At 46.6% G+C, this 27,886-nt stretch overlaps 1 protein-coding gene across 2 annotated transcripts in view; it reads left to right on the top strand.

Annotated features, from left to right (window-relative positions):
• Slc41a2 (solute carrier family 41 member 2) overlaps nt 1-27,886 on the top strand; it is a 75,028-nt gene that overhangs the window by 37,207 nt on the left and 9,935 nt on the right. For both annotated transcript variants that reach the window (XM_075954404.1, XM_075954403.1), the window contains exons 6-10: nt 858-1,004; nt 9,159-9,306; nt 11,212-11,291; nt 25,997-26,128; nt 27,650-27,798. In XM_075954404.1, the coding sequence (XP_075810519.1) occupies nt 858-1,004; nt 9,159-9,306; nt 11,212-11,291; nt 25,997-26,128; nt 27,650-27,798 (656 nt within the window). The remainder of the gene's footprint in view (nt 1-857; nt 1,005-9,158; nt 9,307-11,211; nt 11,292-25,996; nt 26,129-27,649; nt 27,799-27,886) is intronic.

Here is a 27,886-nt window from a genome sequence, read left to right as displayed (position 1 = left end):
GCCTGGCTACCACCCTTCTTTATTCTCCTCAATATTTAGTTGTTTTTATTTTATGTGTATGAATGTCCTGCCTTCCTGTATGTACGTGCAACACGAGCATGCCTGTGCTCTCGGAGGCCGTAAGAAGGAGTATCCCCAGAAACTTGAGATCCACATGGCTGTACGTTACCATGTGGAGCAAGAACAGCCAGTCTGCACCTAATAGTTGAGCAATCCAGCCATCAAAGAGCATCAGTTTTTAGACCTATTCTTGCCATTTTCCCTTTTTTCTTAATGTTTTTGGTTTTCCTTTTATTTGATATATATGAGTGTATATTCTGCTTGCATGTATGTCTGGGTACCGGAGTGTCAGATGAGTGTTGAATTGAGCTCAGGTCCCCTCTGGGAACAAGTTAAGTGCTCTTAACCCCTGCACATGCTATCTTCTTTTATACGTGGTTCCTGCTCTAAACTCTGGGGTTCAACACTTCACTGTAGACACCATATATGGGTGTGTGTTTTGTTGCTGTGCATATAAGTAGGATTTCTCCCTCTAGTGTTTTCATTCTTCACGGGTTAAAATAAAAATCTGCGGTTATATATATGTATTACATTTAAAGCATATGCCTCATTAAATTCAGAATTTTAGTTTTTGCTGTAATTTTACAGTAAATGCCACAATGAGCCGATGATGTCTTCCGGGATCTCTTGCAGTTTGCTGAAGGTTTTGCCAAAGGGGATTTTGTTTTCTCTGTCAGTTATCTGAGCATTCCAGCCAGAACCGGTGTGCTGCTTCTCTGTCTGTGCGGGGTATTTCAGTGTTTGGGGGATGGATTTCCTGAGTCAGCCTCAAGAGTAACGGGCGCTCTTTCTTCTAGGAATAATAATGGTCGGGGTTATCGTTGGCTCAAAGAAGACAGGCATAAACCCTGACAACGTGGCCACACCCATCGCTGCTAGCTTTGGTGATCTGATAACTCTCGCCATATTAGCGTGGATCAGTCAGGGTTTGTACTCCTGCCTGGGTAAGTTGACTTGAAGCTAAACGTGGAGTTACTCGGTCATTAGAAAGTGATGTTAGAAGTAGTGATGAAGTTGACTAGAACACTGTAGCTTGTGTGTTTATTATGTGCCGTGGCTCTGGTGTGCTTTCTTCTCTTACTGAGATCAGAACTCTTAGGAAAATGTTTATCCTCTGTGAATTCTTTCTTCCCCTTTCTGCCCCACTCCCTCGCTTCCTTCTTGAGGCTGCTGATTCCCGTGCTCCCAGGATATCCTCAGATTTGCTATGTGGACAAGTTTGCTCACCTTCAACTCCTCATCCTATTTCTGCCTCCTAATTCCACCTCCCAAGTATTTGGTTACAGGTGTGTGCTATACAACACCTAGGTATTCTTTGGAATTTCAGACAGGAAGCTGGAGGGTCATAGAAGTTATGTATGCCCCCAGCTTTACACATTGCTATTATCGTAGTTTAATACACTCCTGTCGTACTCCATGGGTTCTGTGCTTTCTTCTCATTGGCTAGCCAGTTAGGAATCACACTGCACTGTTCAGTGTTTTGAATATGAGAATACAGAGTTATCGTGGTTTTTGTGTGTCTGTATTTCCTTCTTTCCTTCCTTCCTACTCTCCTTCCTTCCTATTTACCAATGAGTTATTTTTCCCACATCAAAACCCCATGCTAATAAATAGCTTCCAGACAATTAGAGACAAAACAAAAGACACATCTGAAAATTAGCTGACTACTAGTGAAGCTCGAGTCATCTTGTGCGTGTTCCTGATGAGTCATGATGGGAAATGTGCAGAGTCCAGTGAGCTGTCCTAGCGGGAATAATGTGTTCTGGGCCCGCAGCCAGGGGGAGTGAGCCTCATCTGTGGGCATGGGTTAAAGGCAGAATGCTGTGTTTTCATTTACATGTCAAGTTTGTGTGTGTGTGTTGTGTGTGTGTGCACATGTGTCAGATTTCCAGTTTAACAAAAGCACAACTTTACTATAATAAAATTATTTACAAGGCCATCCCAAGGCAAATATTTATTCACAGATTGCTATGGGTTTTATTCAGCTTTATGGCACGATTCTGAAGTTTGGAGAGGAACTTCAGATGTACTTTTGAACCAAATAGGCTTTAACCCATCAAATGCAGTAGCTCCGTATGACTCCGGCAGCGGCATGAAAGGCCTCGTGTAGTACGGGACACTGCCCTGACTTTGGTTTGATGGGTGGCACAGACTGTCTGTGCTCAGATACATCTTTCCTCACTTGAAGACAGAGATGCATCGCCTGAACCAGTGCATGAGACAATAGATGGGCTGGTGCCATCAACTGTCATTGAGCTCTCATTGGCTGTGGCTCTGTCACTCTTGGGGGTGCAGTGACGGTTGCTCAGGAGTGCTCAGTTCCCTCTCCTCTCACAGGAAGTGCAGAAAAGGGGAGTTGTTATTAAAGAAATGACCCTAAGTCTTGCCTAATTTTTGTTGCTGGGATAATACATTGATTCCTCTTTTTCCTTCTCTGAATTATCATGCAATTTAGACCCAGACACTAGAGTCGAGGAGTAAATGTTAGCTTATATCTGGTCTCAGAGAATGTGGTGTTTTCATTCTCTCACCTCGTTAAACTCACCACCCAAGCCACAGACAGACTTCTGAACAACTTGTCCTCCTTACCCTGAGGGCGTACTGGAGAAGGGAGGTAGTCTGGCCAGGTGTGGGAATGTGTACTCATCATCCCAGCAGGGAAGCTGAGGAAAGAGTACTGAGGATCTGGGGCCTGGATGTGAGACCCTGTCTCAAGACCGTCATCAATAGGAGGCCAGTAAGAAGGCCTCCTGGTGCCCTTTTGACTAACTCTTGAATTTCAAGTTTCTCCTGCTTTGAGGAGGGATCAGAGAGAAGGGACACACACACACACACACACACACACACACACACACACACACACACACACGTCTACAAGAGGATGAAGATTTCTTCTCAGCAGTATTAAGAGAACAGAAATAGCCGGGCGGTGGTGGTGCACGCCTTTAATCCCAGCACTCGGGAGGCAGAGGCAGGCGGATCTCTGTGAGTTCGAGGCCAGCCTGGTCTACAAGAGCTAGTTCCAGGACAGGAACCAAAAGCTACAGAGAAACCCTGTCTCGAAAAATCAAAAAAAAAAAAAAAAAAAAAAGAGAACAGAAATACTACAGATTAACTGGGTGGGTGTGGCGGTGCATGCCTGGAGTCCCAGCACCCACACGGCAGCTGTAACGTGACACGTGACAGCACAAGCACCTGCGATTCCAGTCACGGGTGATCTGACGGCCTCGGCTGGTCTCCCTGTGTCCCAGGGACGCACCTGGTGTGCACAAACTCGCAGATAAAGCCCCTGTGCAGACAGAACAACAATGGCTATGATCCTCGTGTACTCTCCTCCAAAGCTTGCAATACTGGGAGTGTTCCGTGGTGCCGGGTTAAGACTGGGTCTCGGGAGGACCTCTGTATCTGAGACTGGCCCTGCAGCTCACGCTGCCTCCACTCCCTGAGTATTGGGATTATAGGTGTGAACCCGCAATCTGACAGTACCTGGTTTGTTTTTGTTTGTTTGTTTGTTTTGTTGTTCTGTGGAGCTGAGGGTTGACCCTGAGACCTTGCACTGTGCCACACTGGTACTGGGGTGAGGAGTAAGAGAAAACGCAGTCCCCATAAGCGTAGAACACAGTTTTATTAAGTATTGTTTAGGATATTCCAGGCCTTCATTTGTTGTCTGAAAGTTGGCTTTGCAATGCTTCAGACCCTTCTCATTTCATCTGTGTAATTGATGCCCCCAAGGGATTTTCTTTTTAAACGGGCTACCGGTTAATTCTGCAGTTAATTTAACAGCTTACAGGTGTTCTGAAATGTCATTGTGTTTCTCTTGCCAAAGTGTCTGCATCCTGAGCACTAGGGGGCCTCAGAAGATCGGCAGTTAGGCACCTGGCCTTTTCATTCTGAATACAGAGATTAGAAGCAGGCACATTTCAGTTCTAAGATCCCGTTCATCTTGCTGAGAAGCCCGGTCCTTGGAAACACCGTTAATCCCTGTACTACCCTGGAAACACTAAGCAGCGTTTAGAGAAGACAGGAGGATCTTTTTGGTAGCTGTAAACTTTGGCTAGAGAGGCCACGAACTCCGTGGCTCCAAGAATCCGACACAGGGAAAGTTCCACGGGGTCAGTCCATGAAGAGGACACAGCAGTGGTAAATATGTACGTATCCAACGTCAGAGCTCCCAAATGTAAGAGAGTTATTAATGGGTTGGACAATGTACACAGTGGGGATTTCAGGACCTCACTTTGACAATGGGTAGCTCATCTGGACGGAAGTGCAGTAAAGAAATGCCGGACTTGAAGTGGACACTTGTTCACACCAGCCTGACAATCTACAAAATGGTCCCCTCAACAGTCACATGGTGTGCATTCTTCTCCTGCACATAGGTCATTTCCTAGAATAGACCCCATATTAAGCCATGTAACACATCCTAACAAGTTTAGGAATCGTGTCATGTTTATCTACACCGTGGTGGAGTAAAACTAGAAAGCAGTGACAGAGGAAAAGTGGAAACTATGTAAATGTATAGAAGTTCAGTGGGACACCTCAAACTAGCGGTGGCTCAAAGAACTCAAATGGAAACATCTTAAGCCAGGTGAGAATGGAGAAACCATGTTCCAAAACCTACGGGATACTGCACAGGTAGTTCTAAGAAACCTCAGGGATGCCACACACTGATGCCAACTCTAAGGAGGACGCTCCCAGCTCATAGCATAGCCACCTGTGTTATAGAAGACGCAAGCATCCGAAGGCTACACGGCAGGAAACTGGGGAAAGAACACACTAAACCCAAGCTCTGCAGGAGAGAAGTAAGGACGAGCATCGCTAAACCAAGCAGGAAAGCTATGGGACAAACCAGCAAGACGAAGGGTTGGTTTTTCTTAACTGAAAAAGACTGACAGCCGTCTTAGTTTTGACTAAGAAGAGAAAAGACTCTAAGTAAGACCAGAAAGGAAAGCACAGACATTGTAGTCGGTACCCCAGAATGGAAAGGATCCCAGGCGCTGTTAGGAAGAATTAGATCCTGAAAGCCTAGCCTCTGGGGAGTGGATACACTTCTATAAGCATCCACCCATGAAGCTGAGTCAGGAAGAAATAGAAGACTTGGTGAGACAAGTAAACTGGAGTAGTAACTAAAAAGAAAACAGGTTTGCATGAGTGTGAAGCCAGCCTGGGCTAAAGTAGACCTTATTTCAACAACCCAAATACACACACAAATAAATGCTGAAAAAAATTAACCCCAGAAAGCAAATCCTTCCAGGAAGCATCCCGGCAGAACACATCCAACCCTGTTTCATGAGGTCGGCATCTCAGCCTGATAGCAAAGCTGGAGACCTGGAGGAAATTATCGGCCAGGAACTCTCCTGGACAGAGCTGATGCCGCCTCGGAAAACCAACAGCAAACAGTGAAAAGTACAGGAGAGAAACACGGCCTCTGTGGTGACGGAGGCGAGAGCGCCCACTCTCAGTTCTGCTCAGCATCACACTAGAGGAACTAACGAGCAATAGAAACAAAAGGGGATCAAGGGAGTCCAAGGAAGGGTTAGTTATCCCTGTCTGTAGACGACACAGTCCTAGGTATGCTTCAGAAAAATGGGGATTCCACCAAAAGGGTTTTAAAACTACTAGAAAGGTTTCAGGATGTGGATCAACAGTGCAGAACTCAGTTGCGCTTCTTTATGTCAGTAAAGATTTGTGTGAGCTAGAGATGTGCCTGTAATCCAAACATTGGGAAGGCTGAGGCAATATGACCTTGGGTTCAAATCCAGTCTGGGCCACGTGCAAGCTCTAGGCAAACCGTGTTTCATTGTGAGACCCTGTCAGTCAATCTGCCCGCCCATCCGTCCGTCCTTCCATCCATCCTTCATACATACATACACGCATGCATACACACATACATACATGCATGTCCTTATCTAGCTGTGCTTATCTGAACTGCTATAGCACTTTATTGAGGTGGCCTTCATGACTTTGTGTTTGGTCAGTGATTACAGCTCTTTGTCTAAATACAATACTCCTCTCCCCCACTTCTTAAAGCCTATTTAGTTCACTGCAGGACATCAGTGGATTAGGCAATAATTAGAGTACCTGTGACTGAACCTTTCTGTTTGAAATACAGAATTCTTGACAATACCGTGGGTTTTTATTGACTTATTTTTTTGTAGTACTCTTGGTGCTATATACATAATAGATATTGGATAAATACTGTCTTACAAAGTGCATTGTTCCTTTTGAAAATGATGTAGCTAATGCGATTAGAATTTATTCAAGTGGCCCTCTACTGACTTTGGCATGGTGACTGCCTGAGAATATGATTGGTTGTAGCAAAAGCATCCTCCACATGAGGACTCGGGATTAGTGAAATAGCGTAGGATCTTGGCTCAGTACAGAGTTCTGGGGATTAGTAACACTTCAGGAAAGTAAGAACGGAAAGACGGGGCAAGAAAGATCAGACGGAAAGAGAAGGCCGACTGTGGTTGTGAGCTCTGGTTTACGTGGTTGTGATGCGCTTTTGTGTGGTTTGCCTGTTAGAGAGCTAAGAGAAGTTGTACATGTTATATAGATATTTATTTAAAAACAGTCATCTTTTACATTTGACAGTTTTATTGTTGTGTGTTTCGCCTGTATGCATAGAAAAACTTCCAGGGATTGGAAGTTTGGAGGGTCTGGTCTCAGAGGGTCCCAACATGGAGATGGGAGGATCTTCCCTGGTTGGTGATCTGGAAGAGAGGCTGTCTTTCCTCAGGTTGCAGCTACATAAAGAGTAAACACACTGCAACAGAATTGATCACCTAACTCTAAAAAAAAAAAAAATATGACCTTAAAAAATTATACATCTGAGAACCCCCAATGATAAGTCATTGAAACTTGAGGTGAAATTTGACATAGAGTTGAATAGGAAGACTGAGGACCCCGTGTGTGAGATGCCCGTGTTGACTAAGAAGACTAAGGACCCCATGTGTGACATCCTGTGTTGAATAGGAAGACCCCGTGTGTGAGATGCCTGTGTTGAATAGGAGGGCTGAGGACCACGTGTGTGGCATGCCTATGGAGACTGGCTGGAAGAGGGAATCGATCCCCTAGATCTGGAGTTCCAGATGGTTGTGAGCCACCATGTGGTTGCTGGGAATTAAACCTCAGTCCTCTGGAAGAGCAGCCAGTGCTCTTAAACCCTGAGCCATTTCTCCAGCCCTTTCATTTTCCTTTTTAAAGAAGTGTGTGTGTGTGTCTGTGTGTGTGTGTCTATGTGTGTGTGTCTATGTGTGTGTGTGTCTATTGTGTGTGTGTCTATGTGTGTGTCTGTGTGTGTGTCTATGTGTGTGTGTGTCTATGTGTGTGTGTGTGTGTGTCTGTGTGTGTGTCTATGTGTGTGTGTGTCTGTGTGTGTGTCTATGTGTGTGTCTGTGTGTTTGTGTCTATGTGTGTGTGTCTATGTGTGTGTGTCTGTGTGTGTGTCTATGTGTGTATGTGTGTGTGTGTCTATGTGTGTTTCTGTCTATGTGTGTGTGTCTATGTGTGTTTCTGTCTATGTGTGTGTGTCTATGTGTGTGTGTCTGTGTGTGTGTCTATGTGTGTGTGTGTCTATGTGTGTGTGTCTATGTGTGTGTGTGTCTATGTGTGTGTGTCTATGTGTGTGTGTCTATGTGTGTGTGTGTCTATGTGTGTGTGTCTATGTGTGTGTGTCTATGTGTGTGTGTCTATGTGTGGCCACAGTGCTCATGTGGAGCTTTCTCTCCTCCCAGTTGGCTCAGGATCCAGTTTATGTGTCAGGCTTGGCTGCAAGCCCTTTGCTCTGAACATTCTTGCCAGCCTGCTTTCTTTGGTGGTGTCCTTTTGTGGCCTAGGCTGGCCTTGAACTTGTGATTATATGTGCACTACTACACCAAGAAAATCACCTTATTTATACATTTAGTTTGCTAGACTCGTAAAAAGTACTTTAGGTACTTGAAAAAAAATGATGAGAAAAGTGCCCTAATGTAAGACGTTGCAGAGATTGTCATGCCATCAAACATTCCAAGCTTGGTTGGCTGCTGAGCACCGGGGGGGGGGGGGGGGGGGCACAGGGCTGTTCCGCGTCCAGGTCTGTTTTCCGTATGCTGCGCTGGACTTGATTATGTCGGCTGCTGACTGTGGCTTAGCTTGCGATCCGTGTTCCTGCTTCAGGGTTATGCTGGGGAAGAGTAGAGCAGACCTCGTTGCAAGGCCAGTGTCGTCCTCTTCAGATGGCCCTTTCTCCGCTCTCTGCTTGTGGCTCTCAGAGTTCAAGGGGCTTCTCCTCTGCTGTTGGGTTCTTCACGGCCCTGTGTCTGCAGGCTTTGTTAGGGTGTTTGCCTTAGTGGCCCATGTTCACGGAGTTCACCCTGCGCACACATGCTCGGCATTCACTTCCCAAGCTCCTCCTCTGCTAGTTTCCTCCCCTGCTCTGTCCTGTGGACTCGTGTCTCCCCAGCCTCCCTCTCTGGGCCTTTAGGAAGAAAGTCGAGGCAACTTGTCTCTGATCTTGCAGCGTCTTTTGTCTGGTGTTGGGAGATAGTTCACACATAAGCACACGCACACACACACACCTTTCAGTCATTTCTGAAAACTCACGTAAAATTTTGTTTAGAAATGGCGTGAATCGTGCCTGTGACAGGCTGGGCAGCCAAGCCTGCCGTCAGTAAGGAGGCGGAAAATAGAGGCCGGATGAACAGTTGTGACCCAGACGTGTGCCACAGAGAAGCACAGCAAGGCCTGGGCAGCTATCAAGTTGTCCATCCTGGTGTCCTTGCTCTTCTGTGTAGGCTGTGTTGTTACCTCATAATGAATGTTTGGGACATTAATGTTGTTCTTTAGGTTATATGAGCTGATAGTTTAAAAGAGCATCTGTGTAGCACAGGCTGGCCCTAACTGTGTGGTTCCCCATCTCCAGCCTCCTGATTGCTGGCTTAGGGGAAATGGGCCGCCATTCTTGGCATTGGGTTTTATTTACTGTTCTAAATCTTGGATATATATAAAATGTTAGACACTTAATATGTTTAATAATAAACCTGATAAAAATGCTTCTTTTGTTATTCAGATTTTCTGTTGGAAAGAGGAAGGGCTGAAATGTCTTCTTTTCTTTATTCTAGAGACATATTATTACATTTCTCCATTAGTTTGTGCCTTTTTCTTGGCTCTGACACCTATCTGGGTTATAATAGCTGCCAAACACCCAGCTACCAGGACTGTGCTCCACTCTGGCTGGGAGCCCGTCATAACAGCCATGGTCATAAGCAGGTGAGAGCTGGTGGGGGGGGGGCGGGAGCGCGACCATGGGTTAGCAGTGAGGCATCGCTCAGAGGAATCCCAGCAGGGTTGCAGAATGGGGTATCCGTGACCCAGAATATCACTGTTACATTTCTGCTGCTGTGGAAAGATGTCCAGTCTGCACTGGATAACAAAGTCATCTGGGAAAGAGTAGGAACGTCCTGCAAAATGTGGTGAACTAAGAATCGTGCGCGAGCTTTGGATTTGGATAACACAGAGATCAGAATTCAGCACGGGAGACCCTTGGAGGAGGTGGAGGGTCACAGCAGTGTCTCTAAGAATTAGAAACCAGCTTTGTGGAGGTGATTGATGGCGACCTCGCGGGTTGGATGTATCAGGAAGGGCTCCCCGTGGGCTGGCATTTGTGGAAGCTGTGAGATTTACATCTCATCTACCGCAGAAGTCAGATCTAAGCCTGAAAATGAGAACTAGCGTCTCTGCGTGCCACTCAGCAGAGAATAAGTTACGGCGGGAACTGAACGGATCCCTAGGGCACAGATGGTATGGGCACGGGGCTAACAACCACCGTCAGAGGGTGCCAGGACTTTGGGTCATCCTACGACAGCGTGCGGATCGTTTTGCTGTAGGGAGATTGCAATCCCTGGAAGATTTTAGGCAGCAGGTGACTGTGGGTGACGGGACTGGCTGTGTCTTACGGTACATGAACCACAGACTGAAGGTGAACAATTAATAAAGGCTTAAACAAGCCTCCACGTTCCACCGAGATACTGAACGCGTGTGGTTTGCCACTTGTTCTCTTAAAACCCCATCTCATTTCTCAGACTTCTCAAGCTCAGCTCTTTCCATTGCTACAGCTCTCTGGTCATACGATTGTAATCCACCTAGTTTTAGAAACGCCCCTCTGATGCTGGCTTGCCTTAAAGATGGAAAGACGCTGTTTACGAACTAGCTCTTAAATTGCAAGAGTAGTAGATGACATGATGAAAAAAGAGTATGATGCAGCACTTAGGGGCTGAGACAGTGGGTTTCTAGGGGTTTGAGGCTAGCCTGGTCTACTAGCAAGCTCCAGGCCAGCCTAGGCCTATATAGTGAGACCCAGTCTCAAACAAAACAAAACAAAAGATACTCTGTGCAGAAGAATATGAAGGGACCATTCATCCCATTGTTTTAAGCATTGAAGTAGTTGACAACGCCTTATAGGGCGTTCTTGTAGGTTAGTGAAGTTAACAAACTGTAACCTGGGAATTGTGACACATGCCTATTATCCCCGCTCTTGGGAGGCTGAGACAGGGGGATTGCTATAAGTTCAGGGCCATCTGGACTACATAGCAAGACCCTGTTCCCCAGAGGGGGTGGGGGCAAGCTATGTAAAACAAACAAACAAAAACTAATGCACTCACATTTTACCTGTTGGTCATGGTATTTATTATTGCTTTAGTGTGTAGACTGGGTGTGTACTGTATGTGCCCAGGTGTGCATCTGTGGAGGCCAGAAGTCAACACCGGGTTCAGGGGGTCTTCATCTGTCACACCCTATATTTGCTGTCTCTCTTAGTTTTGAGACAGGCACTCACTGTACCTGATTACTGATTGATTGGTTGGCATGGCTAGTGAGCCCCTGAGATCCTTCTGTGTCTGCCTCCCACTGCAGAGATTTTATATAGGCTTTAAACTCAGGACTTTGTGTTTAAATAGCCAGTTCTCACCCACTGAGCGCCTCTCCTGCCTTCATGGCCATGTTTTATTTCCAGTTTTTTACTGATAACATTGATTTCTACTTTGAATATTCTTCTTTTTGCCTGATTTTTATATTGTGTTAACATTGTACTGTACAAGGTGGGAGTGTCTGAATGTCAGAGCAACGTGAGACACTTTTCCATTTCTCTTCCCTGATACCTGGTTTTCTTTCTTTCAGCATTGGGGGCCTTATTCTGGACACAACTGTATCCGACCCGAACTTGGTTGGGATTGTCGTTTACACGCCAGTTATCAACGGTAAGCCCGGAAAGTACTGCCTCACGATGACATCACCCTCAGGAACCCACATGTCTTCCTACTCCATCCATTTCTTCCTTCAAACTCAGATGTACCTCAGAGTGGAAACCTCTTCCCTGGTCTCAGTACATACAACACAACCCTGTTTGGAAAAGAGCTGTTTCTCAGTCATGTTTGTTATGTGTTGGTTAGACAGGCGCTCCTGACGTGTAAGGCCAGAATGCAGAATTCCGGTTCTAAATTGCCCTTCCCTCTTTGGCTGAACCGCTGGTATTATATTTACTTTTGTTGGTTATCTTAGAAGAAGCAGAATTAGCCAGATTTGGCTCTTGGCTAAGTTCATTCCACTCACTAAGAGCTGCCACTCCACTGACACCTGAAAACCTGACCTCATCATTTTCTTGCCTTCACAATGGAAATTATAATCCTTATATTAAATATGTATAATACATACATTAAAGAATCATGTTAAAATAGTATGATTTTGTATGAAGCGCACTTAATAAGAGAATTTAATTCACCTCTTCTGGTGAGCATGAAGTTGAGCTTTAGTATAGACTAGATCGACATAATTTAAAAAGTAATTCTACTTCGCATAATTAACTTCTTATTTCTGGGCATGGTGGCATACTCTTTTAATCCCTTGGGAGGCAGAGGCAGGTGGATCTCTGTGAGTTCAGGGCCAGTTTGGTCTACAAAGTCAGTTCCAGGACAGCCAGGGCTGTTACAGAGAAACCCTGTCTCTAATCGCCCCACCCCTACAGACAAAGAATTGACTTTCTATATTTACATAAAAATTTATATAATGACATGTTCTGCAGAAGTCTAATTTTAGATCTAAAATTTCTACTGAACGTTGTAATTTTGTCTACCTTTAGAATGTCAAAGACTTTTCCCATACAGATCTCTCTCCCAGCTGTCTGGTACCACCATTTCCCTCCTGGCATCCGTCCTTAAAACCATGGAACCGTCTGATTCTTTCTACCTGGTTCTCCTCTTTGACTTAACATCACCAAACTGTCCACTGTCCCCTCATTCACTTGCGTGTCCATCTGGATAAGGGAATACCTTCCCTGAGTTACTGCCTGCCCGGTGCAGCTGCCACGAGTTTGCTAGCATTAAACTTACTGTTTGCAAGGAGAAAAAACAAGCCCACAATTTCCCAAATAACACAAGCTGTGTTTTGGGGTGCACCCAGACCTGGCCAGTTGGCTGCCTCCCTGAGTTGGGATTTGAGAGTCCCTCTTATGGGGGAGATAAGGTGTTTCAGGGGTAGGAGGGTTGGCGGTTGTACATTATTAGATGGATACAATGAGGAGGGAAGGGACAAGGACAAGATGTCCATCCAGTGGATAGGCTTGCAAACAGTGTGCTCCAGACCTGAGAAACAGAGCCTACTCTTGATCACACAGGATGTCGGGGACTTACCCCTTAGCTAGGACTGAGCACAGTACAAACAGAGACTTCTTTTCAACTGTCTTAGCTGCAGGTATATTTTCTGCTTGGTCTCCCATTAACCTGCGAGGCATTTGCTCCTGTTTTGGTCACATTGTTCTTCCATAAGCATCGTCTGTGTCCTGTCAATCAGAAGGTGAGCTTCTCGGTGGCTTTCTCCTGTGTGTCACATCAAATCCAAATCCCAGTGTCTTTCAAGACTCTTAGATTACTGGACTCAGTGATCCGGTCAGAGGTGCCAAGCTCTTACCATGCTTACTCTGATCCTCCCCACCAGAATAGCGACGCTTTTCCTCCCACCTGCTCCTGCTCTCTTGAGACATTAGCTGGAAGCGTGGTCGGATTGACCCGGAATGGATAGGTAACATCACAGGGAAAGTAAATGACAAGGCTTCTGTGTGAGATGTTAGGAAGTGTGATTTGAGAAGTGAGTTCTGTGGTCAGTTAAATTTGGTAAACATTAAGTTAACAGAATTCTTGATGGCAGGATATTGTAGGCCGTCCTTGGGTTACCATCTTCTGCTGGAAGCATTGGAATGTCTGGATCTGACCTTCTTCCCAAGACCATGCGTGATGAACCACAGAACTGGGGATTACATATTGTTTACTTACTTATTAATGGAGTTGAGGGATGAGCCCAGGACCTGGCATGGCTGTGGGCAGTCACTCTGTCTCTGAGTTTACCCTCAACCCACATCTATTTCCTTTTTAAATATTGAATTAATTTTTTGAGAACATCACACAATTTTGATCATATCCTGTCCCTATTCCTGCCCCTAACTACTCCCAGGTCCCCTCTACGTCACCCCCCCCGCAACCTTCATGTTCTTTTTTTTTTTTTAACAACTTATCACTTCTAGTTTGTGTTAGAATGTAGGGCATCCACGGGAACACAGTCAGTTTACCAGGTTTAGTATTGTGGGCTGGCAACCCGTCCAGGACCTTCCAGCTGGAAGTCGGTGTGATTCTTGTGGGTCTGCCTTGTATTACTCGGCTTTTCCCCCTTGCAGCTTCGAATATTCTTTCTTTGCTCTTTATGTTTAGTGTTTTGATGATTATGTGGTAAAGGGACTTCCTTTTCTTTTCCACTTTCCTTTTGGAGCTCTGTCACCTTCTTGTACTTTGATAGTTAGGGAAATTTCCTTCTATGATTTTTATTGAAAATATTTTCTGTGCCTGGATTTCTTATTCTGTTCCTTCATATTATTCTTAAATTTGGTCTTTTCATGGTGTCCCAGATTTCCTGGATCTTTTATGTCTGGATTTTTTAAAATTTAACATTTTCCTTAACTGAGATACCCATCTTTATCTTGTCTTCAGTGCCTGAGATTCTCTTTTGGCTCTTGCATTCAGTTGGTGAGGCTTTAAGGCCTCTGAGGATCCTATTTGACTTCCTAAATTTTCCAGTTCCAGTTTCCCCTCAGTTTTGGCTTTCCTAAGAGATTCTATTTCTACTCCCACATCTTAAAACTATTTCCATCTCTATTTTGTTTGCATTTTCACAGACTTCACTAATGTATTTATTCATATCTCCTTTAAGGTCCTTGAACTTAAATGGCTATTTTTAAGTCCTTGGTTTTTGCTCCAGCTATATGATTGTAATTCTTGGTGTTGATACCTGGTCTTTTCTTTTTGGTGTGGTTTTCTGTTCCTCAGTTTCTGTTGCCTTTTTGTGATCTTAGGACCATGTGGAGGCTGTGAATGGCCTGGTAGGGATGCTTCTGAGTCCCTGCCAGGTGTGGCTACTGGGGGACCCAGTTAGAACTCGTTGCTAGGTATTGGGGAGCTCAAAGGAAGGTATGGTGATGGGCTAGAAGGGCACAGGGCTGAGAGGGTCCACAGGAGGGAAGAAAGCTGGGTCTGCCCTGAGGATCTGCAGAGGGAATGGAGGAAGAGAGGGAAGACGGGCCCTGCAGGAGTTCTGCTATAGGACTGGGTGCCAATGGTCATCCCCGACGGTGGACGGATCCCCGCAGGGGATGTGAGGAGCTGGTCAGGGAAGGACGTGAACCAGGCCATGGTGGTCTGGAGAACCGTGCAGCCTGACTGACTGGCAGCCAGGGAGCTTCTCTATTTGTACAGAATTCAGTAAGCAGGGATGTGTTCATATTGTTCTAAAACAGAGAACATGTCATTTTTGTCTTTGGACATGTGTTTCATTTCCTCTTGGTCATCAAGTAATAAACTATGACAGAACAGAGTCATCATTTCCAATCGTTTCCCCTCAAGTTTTGACATCATTGATAAACAGAGTTATCATTTTTACTCATTAACCCCATAACCCAATTTCTAAGAATCTAGAGGCATATGACAAGTCGTTCTCAGGCTGGTTGCTTCTGTGATTACAAGGACATTTGGCCAAAACAATCTTCAAGCCATCCTAGGCACGCTGCCGTGTCCCACCCTTAGTGGTCAGAGTGCTCAAGAAATATCCTCAGGCCAACGCTGCTGCAGTTATAATCAAATTCTGGCATAAACAATGTTTATATTTTATATCTTTATAGAACACTTTTATTGCCTTTCTACGTCATTCTTTGCCCATCAGTGTAAGTCTCTGTGTCGGACAGAAGTAACTTCAGCTAATCTAACTTCCTCGCTGTGTAAGCCACGTGATTGCCTGGGTGTACAGTGGGGAGGGGCAAAAGTAACTTCAGCTAATCTAACTTCCTCGCTGTGTAAGCCACGTGATTGCCTGGGTGTACAGTGGGGAGGGGCGTGCCGTCTGATCTGTGGCCAGTTCCTCCAGCCCACCGAGTCTGGTTGACCTTTTCAAGTTCCCTTTGTTTTGGTTATCTCGTTCCTGAGTAAGTACAGGGACAGACGTTTCAAAAATGTCTCAAGGCCCTGTAAAGAGAACTCTGGCGCAAGGAAGACCTTCAAGTAGATAAGGATAATTTCCCTAAAGTAGGGAGGGGGAGGAATAGTTTGCTCAGGACTGCCCTGGGAGAAGGCAGAAATGATTCGGAAGAAAATTTCCGCCAGTCCAACATTCCTAACTGGTACCAATATTGAAAGTCTCTCAAGAATGCCAGAGGTGGAGATGGAGCCCACGGGTGGCACGGCGGCCAAACAGCTGTGCTGGCTCTATGACGTCCGCCATCCCCATCACATACGGCTGTGCCGACTGGACATGAGACAGGATTGGAACTGAAGGATGGGAAGGGGAGTGAAGATCGCCCCCCTGATTCCCAGGCTGGCATGGCCAGCTGCCTTCCAGGGAGAGGGGGCTTCAGTGGGGCCAGGAGGGAAGGCTGTAGAAGAAGGGTGCTTTGCCTTTTTATCCCGACATTTGGTCAGTAGTTTTCCTGAGGAGATCTCTATAAATTACTTCTCTGGCTGGTCCTTCATTCATTCCATTTATCCTGCCATTATGTAAAACTTTTTTAAAAAAGATTTGTTATGTATACAGTGTTCTGCCTGCATGATTGTCTGCACGCCAGAAGAGGCCACCAGATCGGATAGTTGTAAACCACCATGTGGTTGCTGGGAATTGAACTCAGGACCTCTGGAAGAGCAGCCAGTGCTATTAAGGGCTGAGCCATCTCTCCAACCCTATCCTGTGATTATTTGCTATCAAAAATAATCTTGGCTGGTGAGATGGTCAGTGGAGGTAAGGCACTCGCCATCAAGACAGAGTATAATCCCCCAGGATCCACAAGGTAAAAGGAGAGAACCACTTCCTATAAGTGGTCCTCTGACTCCTTCAGGCATGTCATAGCATGTACCTGACACACACAGACAGACAAAGTAACTAATAAGATATAATCATCATCATCTTCTTCCTCACAAACCAGATTATGCCCATCTCTCTAAGAACAGAGTTCTCTTTCTGTTTCCTGGAGAATGAAGCATCAGTTACTTAGCCCAACACACCGGGCCCTGTCTACCCTACACTCTGCCTCTTGGGCTCACCCCACCTCCCCACCCACAATGAATGAAGTCCCCTGTTGAGTGGCTTGTGATCTCTCTCCAGGCTCCCCACTTTCACACCATGCTCTGGTTCTCCTTCGCGCACCTGCAGTGCACTGACCATTCCTCCCGACCCCCCCAGACCCGCCCCATCCAGATGCAATCGCAGCAGCGCACCTGCAAGGCGAAGGCCAGAGTTGTTCATCCCCTTTGTGTGCCCCCCCACGCCTTTAGCGATTGCGTGGCACCCCATGTTTATTCTGAATGATGAGTTCTGTTTCCTCCAACCCTGAGTAATGGCCACAGTGTCAAGATCTGGCGATGGGTGAGCGAATAAATGTATGAGTTAAGGGGTAAATTTTTGTTTTGCTGTAAACTACACGCCACTGAATCAGAGGAAATTATCATGTTAAATAACACAGCCTAGATCATAAAACAAATCCGTAGACGGTAGAGGGAACTGTTAAGGTATATTTAAGGAGGCAAAAGGAGAAAAATGGTTCCTTCCATTTATATAAAGTTTTAGCAATGGTAGCAACACTTATTTCTGTCCTTAATAAGTCTCTTGTTTATAACTAGAGAAATGGCTTAGTATTAACTTCTCAGCTTTTCTGTGTGTTCTGCTCCCCGAACTCTTTATGTAGGAATCTCTAGGCAAAGCATCTTTACATGTTAAGTGAGAGAGGTGAGGATTCAAGAGCAAATTATTTGCAGGCAGGAGGAAGAGCTGAGGGCCTGTGGCATAGCTCAGTGGGGAAAGGTACTTGCCACCGAGCCCGAAAACCTGAGTTCAATAAATCCTTTCCATGTAGCCTTGGAAAGACAGGCCGGCCATGCTGTGCTAGAGCAAGTGAGAAAGATCCCTGAGGAGAGTCTGGTGGAGACAGGGCTAAGGGGTGCGGAGGGAGATGAAGGAGAAGGGACTTTCGGCTGACAGCCTCACTCGTCCTGAGCTGAGTAGGTTTCCCCCAGGACAGGGTTTCTCAACCTTTTCATGGTGCATAAAGAAGAAAGCCATAATGCCGGGCAGATGCCCTGGGGTGAAGGAGCCACTTGTGGCCATTCTAAGGATTTAGCGGGTTGTTGCAATGGTACTAACTCATTTCTACATGCTGGGTGGGACGTTCTCACTACGACAGTGTTCTTTAAGCTGGTTTGGTTTTTTCATTATCACTTTCTGAAGGAGCCATTTAAAATAATCTCCTCTAAAGATGGCTATATAAATAAACATTACATGTATCTTTTTATATCCATTATATACATATTGCATAGTATAAAGTTATACATATTTACCACATAGTTATATTACATATACGTATAGAGGATATTTATACTTTTTACACTAAGGGAATACAGTATTTCTCCCCTGCACTTGAACCTATTTCTGCCCTCATTAGAAGATCATGAGCTAGGGTGGAAAATACAGAGAGAGACTCGGTCAGTTATTGGCCAGCTTCTGCACAGTGTACTTGTAAGAATCAGTAAATAAAGGGGGTGGGGAGTAGGAGTTAAACGTGCCTGCCCTTATCCAAATGAAAGGGGCTTTGCCTGTCCTTGAAGCAGATGAAAACGGAGGGCGTGTCTCTCCATCCCTGTGCGTTTCTAGAAACTGAGGATGATCGCCTCTGAGCGCTGATGGGGGAGCCCTGGAGGGTGATCATGCGGACCCATGTGGAAGGTGCCGGATCACTGACCACGCTAGGATTAGGAGCATAGTTTGCTTTTTAAGGAAATGAACTTTTGTATTGGGTTCCTTTGAGAATGTACAAAAAAAATCTTGATAGAATCTGAAATACAGCCCATGATATGAGTGTGAAACATTTACTGGAAACAGCAAGAGCTGTGGAGGAGACCCTAGGTGAACTGCTGATCATCCCATCTTAGCATCGGGTATTTTACCACTCACGAGCTTCTCCTAGCGCTACACCTCACATCAGTCCCGCGGACACCGAGGAGTCTCACTACTTAGTGTATTGACAGCCTGGTTCTCCTGATGTTTTTAATTTATACAAGACTATCTTTAGATGCTTTCTGCTAGCTTTAATAATGCAGTTAGTGTCTGTAGAACTTAAATAATTCAGAAGCTGCGTTTAATAACAAGATCTTAAAAGCAACAGTGTATAAAACAGTACCAAGGAAGCAAGCATTCTTTGACTTCAAAGAAGCTATTTCAAGGTAATAACTTTGCCGGAATTAAAAACTATAATGGGCAATCCTGACAAGACCATGAAGAGCTGCTACTTTCCTAGTCTCTTCCCTAGTAACATTGTATCCACTTCTTCTGGAGAAGCAGCGCCAGTGCTTTCTAAAGTGACTGAGGAAGATGACGTCATTGCCATCCCTATGGTAACATGGAAGTGATAAAGGTGCTTCTGTAGATTTCTACCCAGTCATCCGTGGCTCTCAGAGAGAGCTACAAGTGATCATTAATAGGTCAGACTCAGGAAAATCACCACGATGGTAATTGGCTGAAGCCCAATAGTGTACGCCGTCTATATCTGCACTGAAGCGTTCCATGTTTAATAAAACACCAGATGGAACATTACCCCAGAGAGTCCCCAGAGTGAAGGGGAGGAAACACTTCCTGCGGTGTGTGCATTCTGTGGAAATAGCCGCTGTTTAAAAATGTTACCTGCAGTCTTCTGCACTGTATCAAATACGTTCTTACTGTTAGATTCTGAGGCATTTTGAGAGTGTGAGCAGAGGTCCATGAACGATCACAAGGCCCCCTGTTAGTCAGTTTCTTCCTTTCTGCTCCTCAGAATCTTGGCGGCAGTGCTTCAATTCTATAGGACAAATGCACCCCCACTTTCAGTTGCGGGGATGCATTAATTCAGTATCAGGGGAGTGAGTCACTGTCCTTGTGTTTGTGAGATGTAGCACGTGTACAATTCATGCTAGGTACGGGGTGCTCCACTTTCGCTGTCAAAGGTGAGCTCTGACTAGGAAATTCCAGGCTTAAAAGCATAGTTGTTATAAGCTCCTGACAGACAAGTCCTTAGGCAGGGGCCGGGGCCAGAGCTCAGTGGGTGTCGTGTCGAACACCTGGATTCGACTTGCCCCTGAACCCATGTAAAAGCTGGGTGCCATAGAGTGTACCTGTGTTCTTGGCTCTCCTATGGCAGAGACAAGAGAATTCTTGGAAGATTGTAGCCAGCTAGCCTAGGGTACACAGTTACGAAACAATGACAAGAAAGAGACCCTTTCTCAACACACACACACACACACAGAGAGAGAGAGAGAGAGAGAGAGAGAGAGAGAGAGAGAGAGAGAGAGAGAGAGAGAAATTGGTATGGACACCAGAAGGCAGAGGCAGGTGGATGTCTCGAGTTTGAGGCCATCACCATCAAAACAGTTCCAGGCCAGCCAGAAGTATACAGTAAGATCGTCTGTCTCCATTAAGGTTTCTGTTGCAGTGATGAACGCCATGACCAAGGCAGCTTGGGGAGGAAAGGGTTTGTTTTGGCTTCTCCTTCCAGGTAACAATCCATCCCTGAGAGAAGTCAAGGAGGAACCTAGAGGCAGGAGCTGATGCAGAGGTCAGGGAGGGGGTCTGCTTACTGGCTTGCTTCACAGGGCTTGCTGAGCATCATAGTGTCTAAAATAGGACACCAAATGAATTGAAAAGCAGTACAGTTCCTTGCTAGCTTTTAACTGATGGGCCATACATCACGCTAAGGGAAGGACCTGAAATAGGAACTGTGGGGAATCAGGAACATGCTGTTGGTGTAAATAGCTTGTTATTGTTGGTGGTGGCAATTAACACACATCACTGTGTTCATAACTGCGTTGGATGTCTTCAATATGTACATTATTTGGCTATTTCAATATCATTATAAGGATTGCCGTTGTTTTCACACTAGAAAAAGGAGGTATCAGGGATTCCCGCCACTGAAGTCGTGGCAGTGTTGGGCTGTGCTGAGGGCGTTGCGCTGGACCTGAGGTCAGAATCCACAGAGAACGGAGCTCTGCATTCTTGTGCCTTTAGTGGCTGCCTGGCCATGTGGCCTTTAAACATAATTTTAAAGAAAGTCATTTCCAGCCAGGCGGCGGTGGCGCACCCCTTTTATCCCCACCATTTATCCCAGCGTTTGGGAGGCAGAGGCAGGCAGATCCCTGTGAGTTCAAGGCCAGCCTGGTCTACAAGTGCTAGTTCCAGGACAGGCTCCAAAGCTACAGAGAAAAACCCTATCTCGAAAAACCAAAACCAAACAAACAACAACAAAAGAGACCACACACATCACAGTCACCACATACCCTACAGTGTTTTGGGCACTCCCCAAAGGAAGAGTGTGTGCTGTGTGTGGATCCGCAACAGTGCTCAGGGTTCGGTTCTCTCCTCACCTGTGGGGCCCGGGGTCCAGGGCCCAAGCTTGGGTTATCAGGTTTTCCCTTTGATGGGTGGAACCATCTCATCTGTCCTAAATGACATTTTCTTTATGTTTTTTAAATGTATTTTCAGTTATGTGTGTACAGAACCATCTTTGCATGTGAGCGCAGGTGCGTTCAGAAGCTGGAAGTGTTGGAGCCCCTGGGGCCTGACATTGTACTGGGGATTGAACCAGGGTCCCCAGCAAGGACAGTACGGGCACTAAACCATCGGGCAATCTCTCCAGCCCCTCGGAGCTACATTTTAAATCTTCTTCTTTACTGTGTCAGCCGGAGACAGGACCTTGCTACGCAGCTAAACCCAGAATTCCCCGGCCTTAGCTCCCTGTGCTCTACTTCCAGGTGCACACTGCCACACCAGGCGCTTGCTTCTAGTGGAATTCGTTACTTGCTAAATGACACGTAAAAATGAAATTACGAAGCTAATTTAGTTTAAAGTCAAGCCATAGTTTTTAGCTTTTAAAAATAACACAAATTTCTTTTTTTTTTAGTCCAGTCACATTAACAACATATTAGCTTCTCTGCTGGAAAATGGCAAGTTCATGTTTTTTTTTGTTATTGTTTTTCTATTTATTTAGTTATTATTAAAATAAAATTAAATTCTTATTTCCACAATAAATTAGCTTTGTTACAATGTGTTGAATACCAAGATTTCACTAGAAGCCAGACATAGTCTCTCAACCTGTATTTTAGTTTTTGAGACAACATCTTTTTTGTTTGTTTGAGACAGAGTTTCTCTGTGTAGCCCAGGTTATCCTGGAACTTGCTCTGTATATCAGGCTGGCCTCAGACTCACAGAGATCCCCCTGCCTCTGCCTCCCGAGTGCTGGGATTAAAGGCTTGTGCCACCACAGCTCGGCGTGAATGTAATCTTATATATTCCCAGGCCCGCTGCTTAGCTGGAAGCTGCTAATATTAGCTTTCCCCACGCGCATTAACTCACCTGTTGCTGGTTCCTCCAAGTCATCTCAACTGTCCAGAAGAAAGTCCATCTTCCAGCAGCAGCCCCAGCCATATCAGAAAGCAAGGAGCCCCGCCGTCTTGAGACACTGGGGTTCCAGTGGGTGCAGATCTTAGCAGCCCTGCCGTCCTGAGACACTGGGGTTCCAGTGGGTGCAGATCTTAGCAGCCCCGCCGTCCTGAGACACTGGGGTCCCCGTGGGTGCAGATCTTAGCAGCCCCGCCGTCCTGAGACACTGGGGTCCCCGTGGGTGCAGATCTTAGTAGCCCCACCGTCCTGAGACACTGAGATTCTCTGTGGGTGCAGATCTTAGCAGCCCTGCTGTCCTGAGACACTGGGGTTCCCGTGGGTGCAGATCTTAGCAGCCCGCAGTCAGAGACACTGGGGTTCCAGTGGGTGCAGATCTTAGCAGCCCCGCCGCCCCGAGATCCTGGGGTTCCAGTGGGTGCAGATCTTAGCAGCCCCACCGTCCTGAGACACTGGGGTTTAACTGCCTACAGTCTCAGAGGATGGGTCTGTGATCATTCACACATTGATCCTTCTGTGGGGATCCCCATAGTGACAGTCCACAGCAGAGGACTTCATCAAAGCTGCTGGCCCTTAGCACCTGGGTCGGAAACCCTCTGGGTGTCGCGCCCAGTGTCTGCGCTCTGTGCGCTATTACCCAGTCCGCGAGTTTCGGGCAAGGGGCTGGAGGTTTAGAATACACAGACACACACAGACAGAGAGACAGCGACATGGGTCATCCTTGAGTTCCCCAAAGAATGCTCTCTTTACTGTGTTCAGGGGCAGATTATAGAGAGATAGCCACACCCCAGCCAAACCCACCAGAAACCACTCTCCTGCCATCAGGAACTCCTGGAGGTCTCGTGCTCAGAGCACTCAGGTCAGGGGAAAACAAGTTGTTTACAAGAAATTCAGGATCTGGGGTCTCACTGCTCCCAACATCTGGGAATGTTTTTTACTCCTTGTACCCAGAAGTCTCCCTCTCTAATACTCACATACTGCAGAATGACATTCCGGCCAAGGACTGACCTCCTGTGGTGACAGGACCAGTGTGAACGGCAGCCTTAGCCTGTGTAGCTGTTCACTTGCTGTGTAAGGAGAAGAAACGTAACAATGAATTCAGCAGAGTGTGATCCCATCATATACCAGTGTAAGACTGTTCCGGTGGAGTCCCGATGAATTCATGTTATCATCCCAGTTCCAGCCCAGGAACTAGATAGACATTTCTTCAGAGAGGTTCACGTGGCCAGCAGCACCAGTCAGAGATACATAAAGCCACAGTGGCCCAGGATGTCAATCCAGAAAGAGTGGCTGTTGTCGGAGAGACGAAAGAAAATAGCAGTGAATCTGTGGGAAGAGCCTTGTATTCCGTCGGTGTGAGCATGAAGTAGTTCACACTCCGGAAAACAGTGTGAAGGGTTCTCAAAGCGGTAACGTGACCACACGCTACAACAGTCCCGCTTCTGGGGACATTTCCAAAGGGAGTGAAATCAATACGTCGGAGATGTTCGCACTTCCCTGTTTATTGAAACACTCCTCACAATAGCTGAGGAACGGAAGAAGTCTAAGCGTGTCAGTGGGTGAACGGATAAAGAAGATGCGTTAGAAATCAACAATGGGGCACTGTTGAGGGTCCGAGGAGAACAGAGTCGGGTCACTTGTGATGAAGTAAATGAAATGAGATTATTGTGTTGAAGGAAACAAGCGAACTACAGAAAGACAGGGCTTGTGGGGTGCCAGTCAGAAGAATCCGAGAGAGTTAACGACCTAGAATCTGACCGTAGTAGAATTGTGGTCCCCAGAAGCCGGGGAGAGCAGCAGTAGCGGGTGGGGAAGGCGCCAAGTCCCGCGAGAGTGGGAAGCCCTGTGCGCTGTTGTACAGAGATGGCTGCACACAACATGTATTTCACAAAGCTAGGATAAGTCATCTCTAATGTTTCTGATTTTGTATTTGGTGTCAATATCATAAACATTTAAGATAAATACAGTTAAACGTTACAGCGTGTATCACAGCGTCACGTGGTAACCCCCTGGTGTCAGCAACCTTTCCCGTCTTAGTATTGGTTGAAATGGGTCCGGCGTGTGCTTCCCAGGCTGATTTCGGCTCCAGTAGCCCCGCACCCCAGTCTCCAGACTGCAGCACTCGGCTCCAGCATGCACATGTTTCAGTCCTTCCAAACTCAGACGTGCCCTGTAGCCTGTGTGTCCCGTAGCCTGCGTTGTGTGTTCAAGGGCAGCCAGCTCACCGGTGCTCTGGAAGGTGGGTCAGGTGGTGCTGAGCATCACAGTTTTTTTAGGAATATTCCAGCTGCAGTGCTTCCCTTGGACACTGAGCCTGCCTCTTCAGTTTTCTTTAGTATTATGTGTGTCCGGTATATATTTTTCATATTTTAATTCATCTGTGTTTCATCTTTTGTTGTGTGACATACATGTTCCCCCATGGATTCGTTAATGCGCCAACCACAGCTGTTTTAGAATCACCGTCAAAAGGTTTCAGTCCCTGGATCTGGGCGTGGCGGCCTGTGCTCTTAGGCCCAGCATTTGGGCGGTGGAGCAGGAGTTCAAGGCCACGGCAGGCTCAAGGCCAGCCTGCCCTGCGTGAGACCCTGCCTCCTCCCACGGCAAATGATAATTACTATCTCAACATCCGAAGCATCTCTGGGTCTGGTGTTGCTGACGTCCTAACTCCCACGATGTGCTGTTTTCTTTGTTGCCTTTTATTCCTAACTTGTAAAATTTTATTAAATGCTTGACACTGTATATAAAAGACCACTGGAAACAGGTAAATATTATTTGTGCCCAGACATGAGCAGATCTTTGTTTGTTTGAGGTTAGGGCAGTGCTTGCACTGTGTGTCGCTTTTCTTCATCAGCGGGCTCTTGGTGTGGCTGAGTGTGGATGGCGTGAAGTGGGCCTTGCCCTTCTTTCGTGGCAGCACACTGCTGGTCTCCCTCCTGCTGGTGTAGGCTAGGGTTCTGTTCCCTCATCTCCTCAGCACGCTGCTGGTGTAGGCTAGGGTTCTGTTCCCTCATCTCCTCAGCACGCTGCTGGTGTAGGCTAGGGTTCTCTTCCCTCATCTCCTCAGCACGCTGCTGGTGTAGGCTAGGGTTCTGTTCCCTCATCTCCTCAGCACGCTGCTGGTGTAGGCTAGGGTTCTGTTCCCTCATCTCCTCAGCACGCTGCTGGTATAGGCTAGGGTTCTGTTCCCTCATCTCCTCAGCACGCTGCTGGTGTAGGCTAGGGTTCTCTTCCCTCATCTCCTCAGCACGCTGCTGGTGTAGGCTAGGGTTCTCTTCCCTCATCTCCTCAGCACGCTGCTGGTCCCCCTCCTGGTGTAGGCTAGGGTTCTCCTCCCTCATCTCCTCCTTCGCTGTGCCTATGAAACACCTTTTGAAAACCTTTGAGGGTCACTAGCTCGCGAACCTGGAGCCCCTGTGTCTAGGACATCAGTTTCTCTATGGCTGTGCTGGCCCACATGCAGAGTGTTTTCTCTTCCTCACTGACTGTGAGTGAAGAAAGGATTTGAGGGTCCCGTCTCACCTCAACTCTACCGCCTCTGAGTCGCGGCGAGGCCGCTTCTAGGTTGAATGTGGGGCTTCTCCAAGTTATCTTATTCAGCTCCTCATTTGTTTTCTTTAGTGAGCTGAGAAAGTAGCAAGCCTGCCAATTTGAATAAATCCAGCTTATTTCTTCTCTCATTAAGGTGACAAACATGAATATTTTGTTACCTAGTTCTGTGAAGTGATTGCAAGAATGATTTTTATAAATTACCCATTCGGCTGTTCTTCCACCTCCGACAGCTAATCGGATTTGAAAATAATGAGGGTGATTTTTTTTATTATGATTTTTGGTTTATCTATCTGAAAAAGAAACCAACACCTCAGGAAAAGTTTTGTTTCATCGGCAAGAACATGACTGGAGAAGGCTTGCCGTGGTGGGACTGATGGGGAGGAAGCTCACCTGATTGTTTTTCCCAATGTCTCAGGTATCGGTGGCAATTTGGTGGCCATTCAGGCCAGCAGGATTTCTACCTACCTCCATTTACACAGCATCCCCGGAGAGCTGCCCGAAGAGCCCACAGGGTGTTCCTACCCATTTAGGACGTTCTTTGGCTCAGGTAAGTGTCGGGTGGGTTGTGTGGGCTTTTGTCAGGAACTGCTTCCGGCTGAGATCTGGGGGCAGCATTTGCTGAGTTGATGCTTTGTGAATGTTGTGCTGAGCTAATCTCAGGAGATGGAGGCCTTCTGCCTCCCCAAGCCTGTGCGTGAGTGCGTGCGTGCATGCATGCTTGCGTGTAGCTGGGGCCTTTGCACACTTTATTCCTGTCTCTGTTGGTTAAGAAAGAGGAACCGTACTCTTCTATTTTTGGTTGGGCCCAACCTTTAACAGCTGAGCCATCTCTCCAGCACTCGGGAGGCAGAGACAGGCTGATCCCTGATTTGAGCCCAGCCTGGTCTACAGAGCGAGTTCCAGGACAGCCAGAGATAGACAGAGAAACCCTGTCTCATAAAAACAAAACAAAACAAAAAACAAAAAGGAAGGAAAGAAGGGAGGGAAGAAGGAAAGGAGAGAGAGAGAGAGAGAGAGAGAGAGAGAGAGAGAGAGAGAGAGAGAGAGAGAGGAACCATATGTACAAATAAAAAGCACCTGTGACTTAGGACAGACAGATTGACTTTCCTTTCTGTGTTGTTGCTTTTTGACCCTTTAAAATGTGGGTATTTGCTCTGAAACAGGACATTAGGAGGCAACCCAATGACAGGAAACAATACACAATTTATATGAACAGGTGTGACTGCCAGAAAGCTGTGGTCATTCTTTCATGTGTGTGGGTGCTGGCCTGCAAGTGTGTCTGTGCCCCACTGGTATGCCCGGTGCTCTCAGAGGCAGCAGAGGACATCGGGTGCTAGGGAGAGCCCCGACACGGGTCCTCTGGAAGAGCAGCTATGCCCCTAACCACTGAGCATCTCGGGCTCGGCCTTGCGTTATCAGTGATGGGACAGTTAAAGACTGCCTGCCGTTAGGGTCCCGTTCTCTTTCTGTTTCCATGGTAGACACAAGCAAGGTTTGTTTTGTTTCTCTGTGTAGCCCTGGTTGTCCTGGAACTCACTCTGTAGTCCAGGCTGGCCCCAAACTCAGAGGTCTGCCTGCCTCTACCTCCCCAAGTGCTGGGATTAAAGGTATGCGCCACCATGCCTGGCTCAAAATAAGTTTTTAAACAGCTGTTTTTTATTTGATTTTATAATTGCATCTAATAGTAGAATTCCCAAGAATTATGTGAATTGTAAATGAGATTTATTCTTAGCGGTTGAATTGCTGTAATACTGTGAGCTATAGTAATGAGAACGTAACTTTCAATTTGTTGTTTCGGCTTTCTGAAATAGGGTCTCACAGTCTGGCTGGGGCCGGGGTGTGGGGGGCTTGAACTCAAGGTGCGGGTGCCTCCACTTCCGTAGGTCTGGGGTCACAGACACCCACGTTTGTCCTCTGACTTGGATTACCAGGCACAGTTTCTAGAATCACTTTATTTTTCCACCAGCACTGGGGCTTGAACCTTGTGAGTGCTAGACCAGCACCCTGCTGAGCCGCCCAGCAGTGACCTTCAGTGCAATCTTTAATGCTGTCTGCGATTCTCATGTAGGTGTGAACAATAAGTCTGCCCAAGTTCTTCTGCTCCTGGTGGTTCCTGGCCACTTGATTTTCCTGTACACGATTCACCTGATGAAGAGCGGCCACACCTCTCTGACTGTCGTCTTCGTTGTCGTGTATCTCCTTGCTGCTGTGCTACAGGTAAGAGGGACAAACCTCAAATCTTAGGCTCGGATGGCTGGGAACCTGTCGTGATGGACTTCTACAGCGCAACGGCGTAGATAGAATC

Source organism: Microtus pennsylvanicus, chromosome 20 (genome assembly GCF_037038515.1).
Source record: "Microtus pennsylvanicus isolate mMicPen1 chromosome 20, mMicPen1.hap1, whole genome shotgun sequence".
Lineage (NCBI taxonomy): Eukaryota > Metazoa > Chordata > Mammalia > Rodentia > Cricetidae > Microtus > Microtus pennsylvanicus.
The sequence above is the reverse complement of the archived record's forward strand: the minus strand, read 5'-3'. Positions and strand labels throughout refer to the sequence as shown.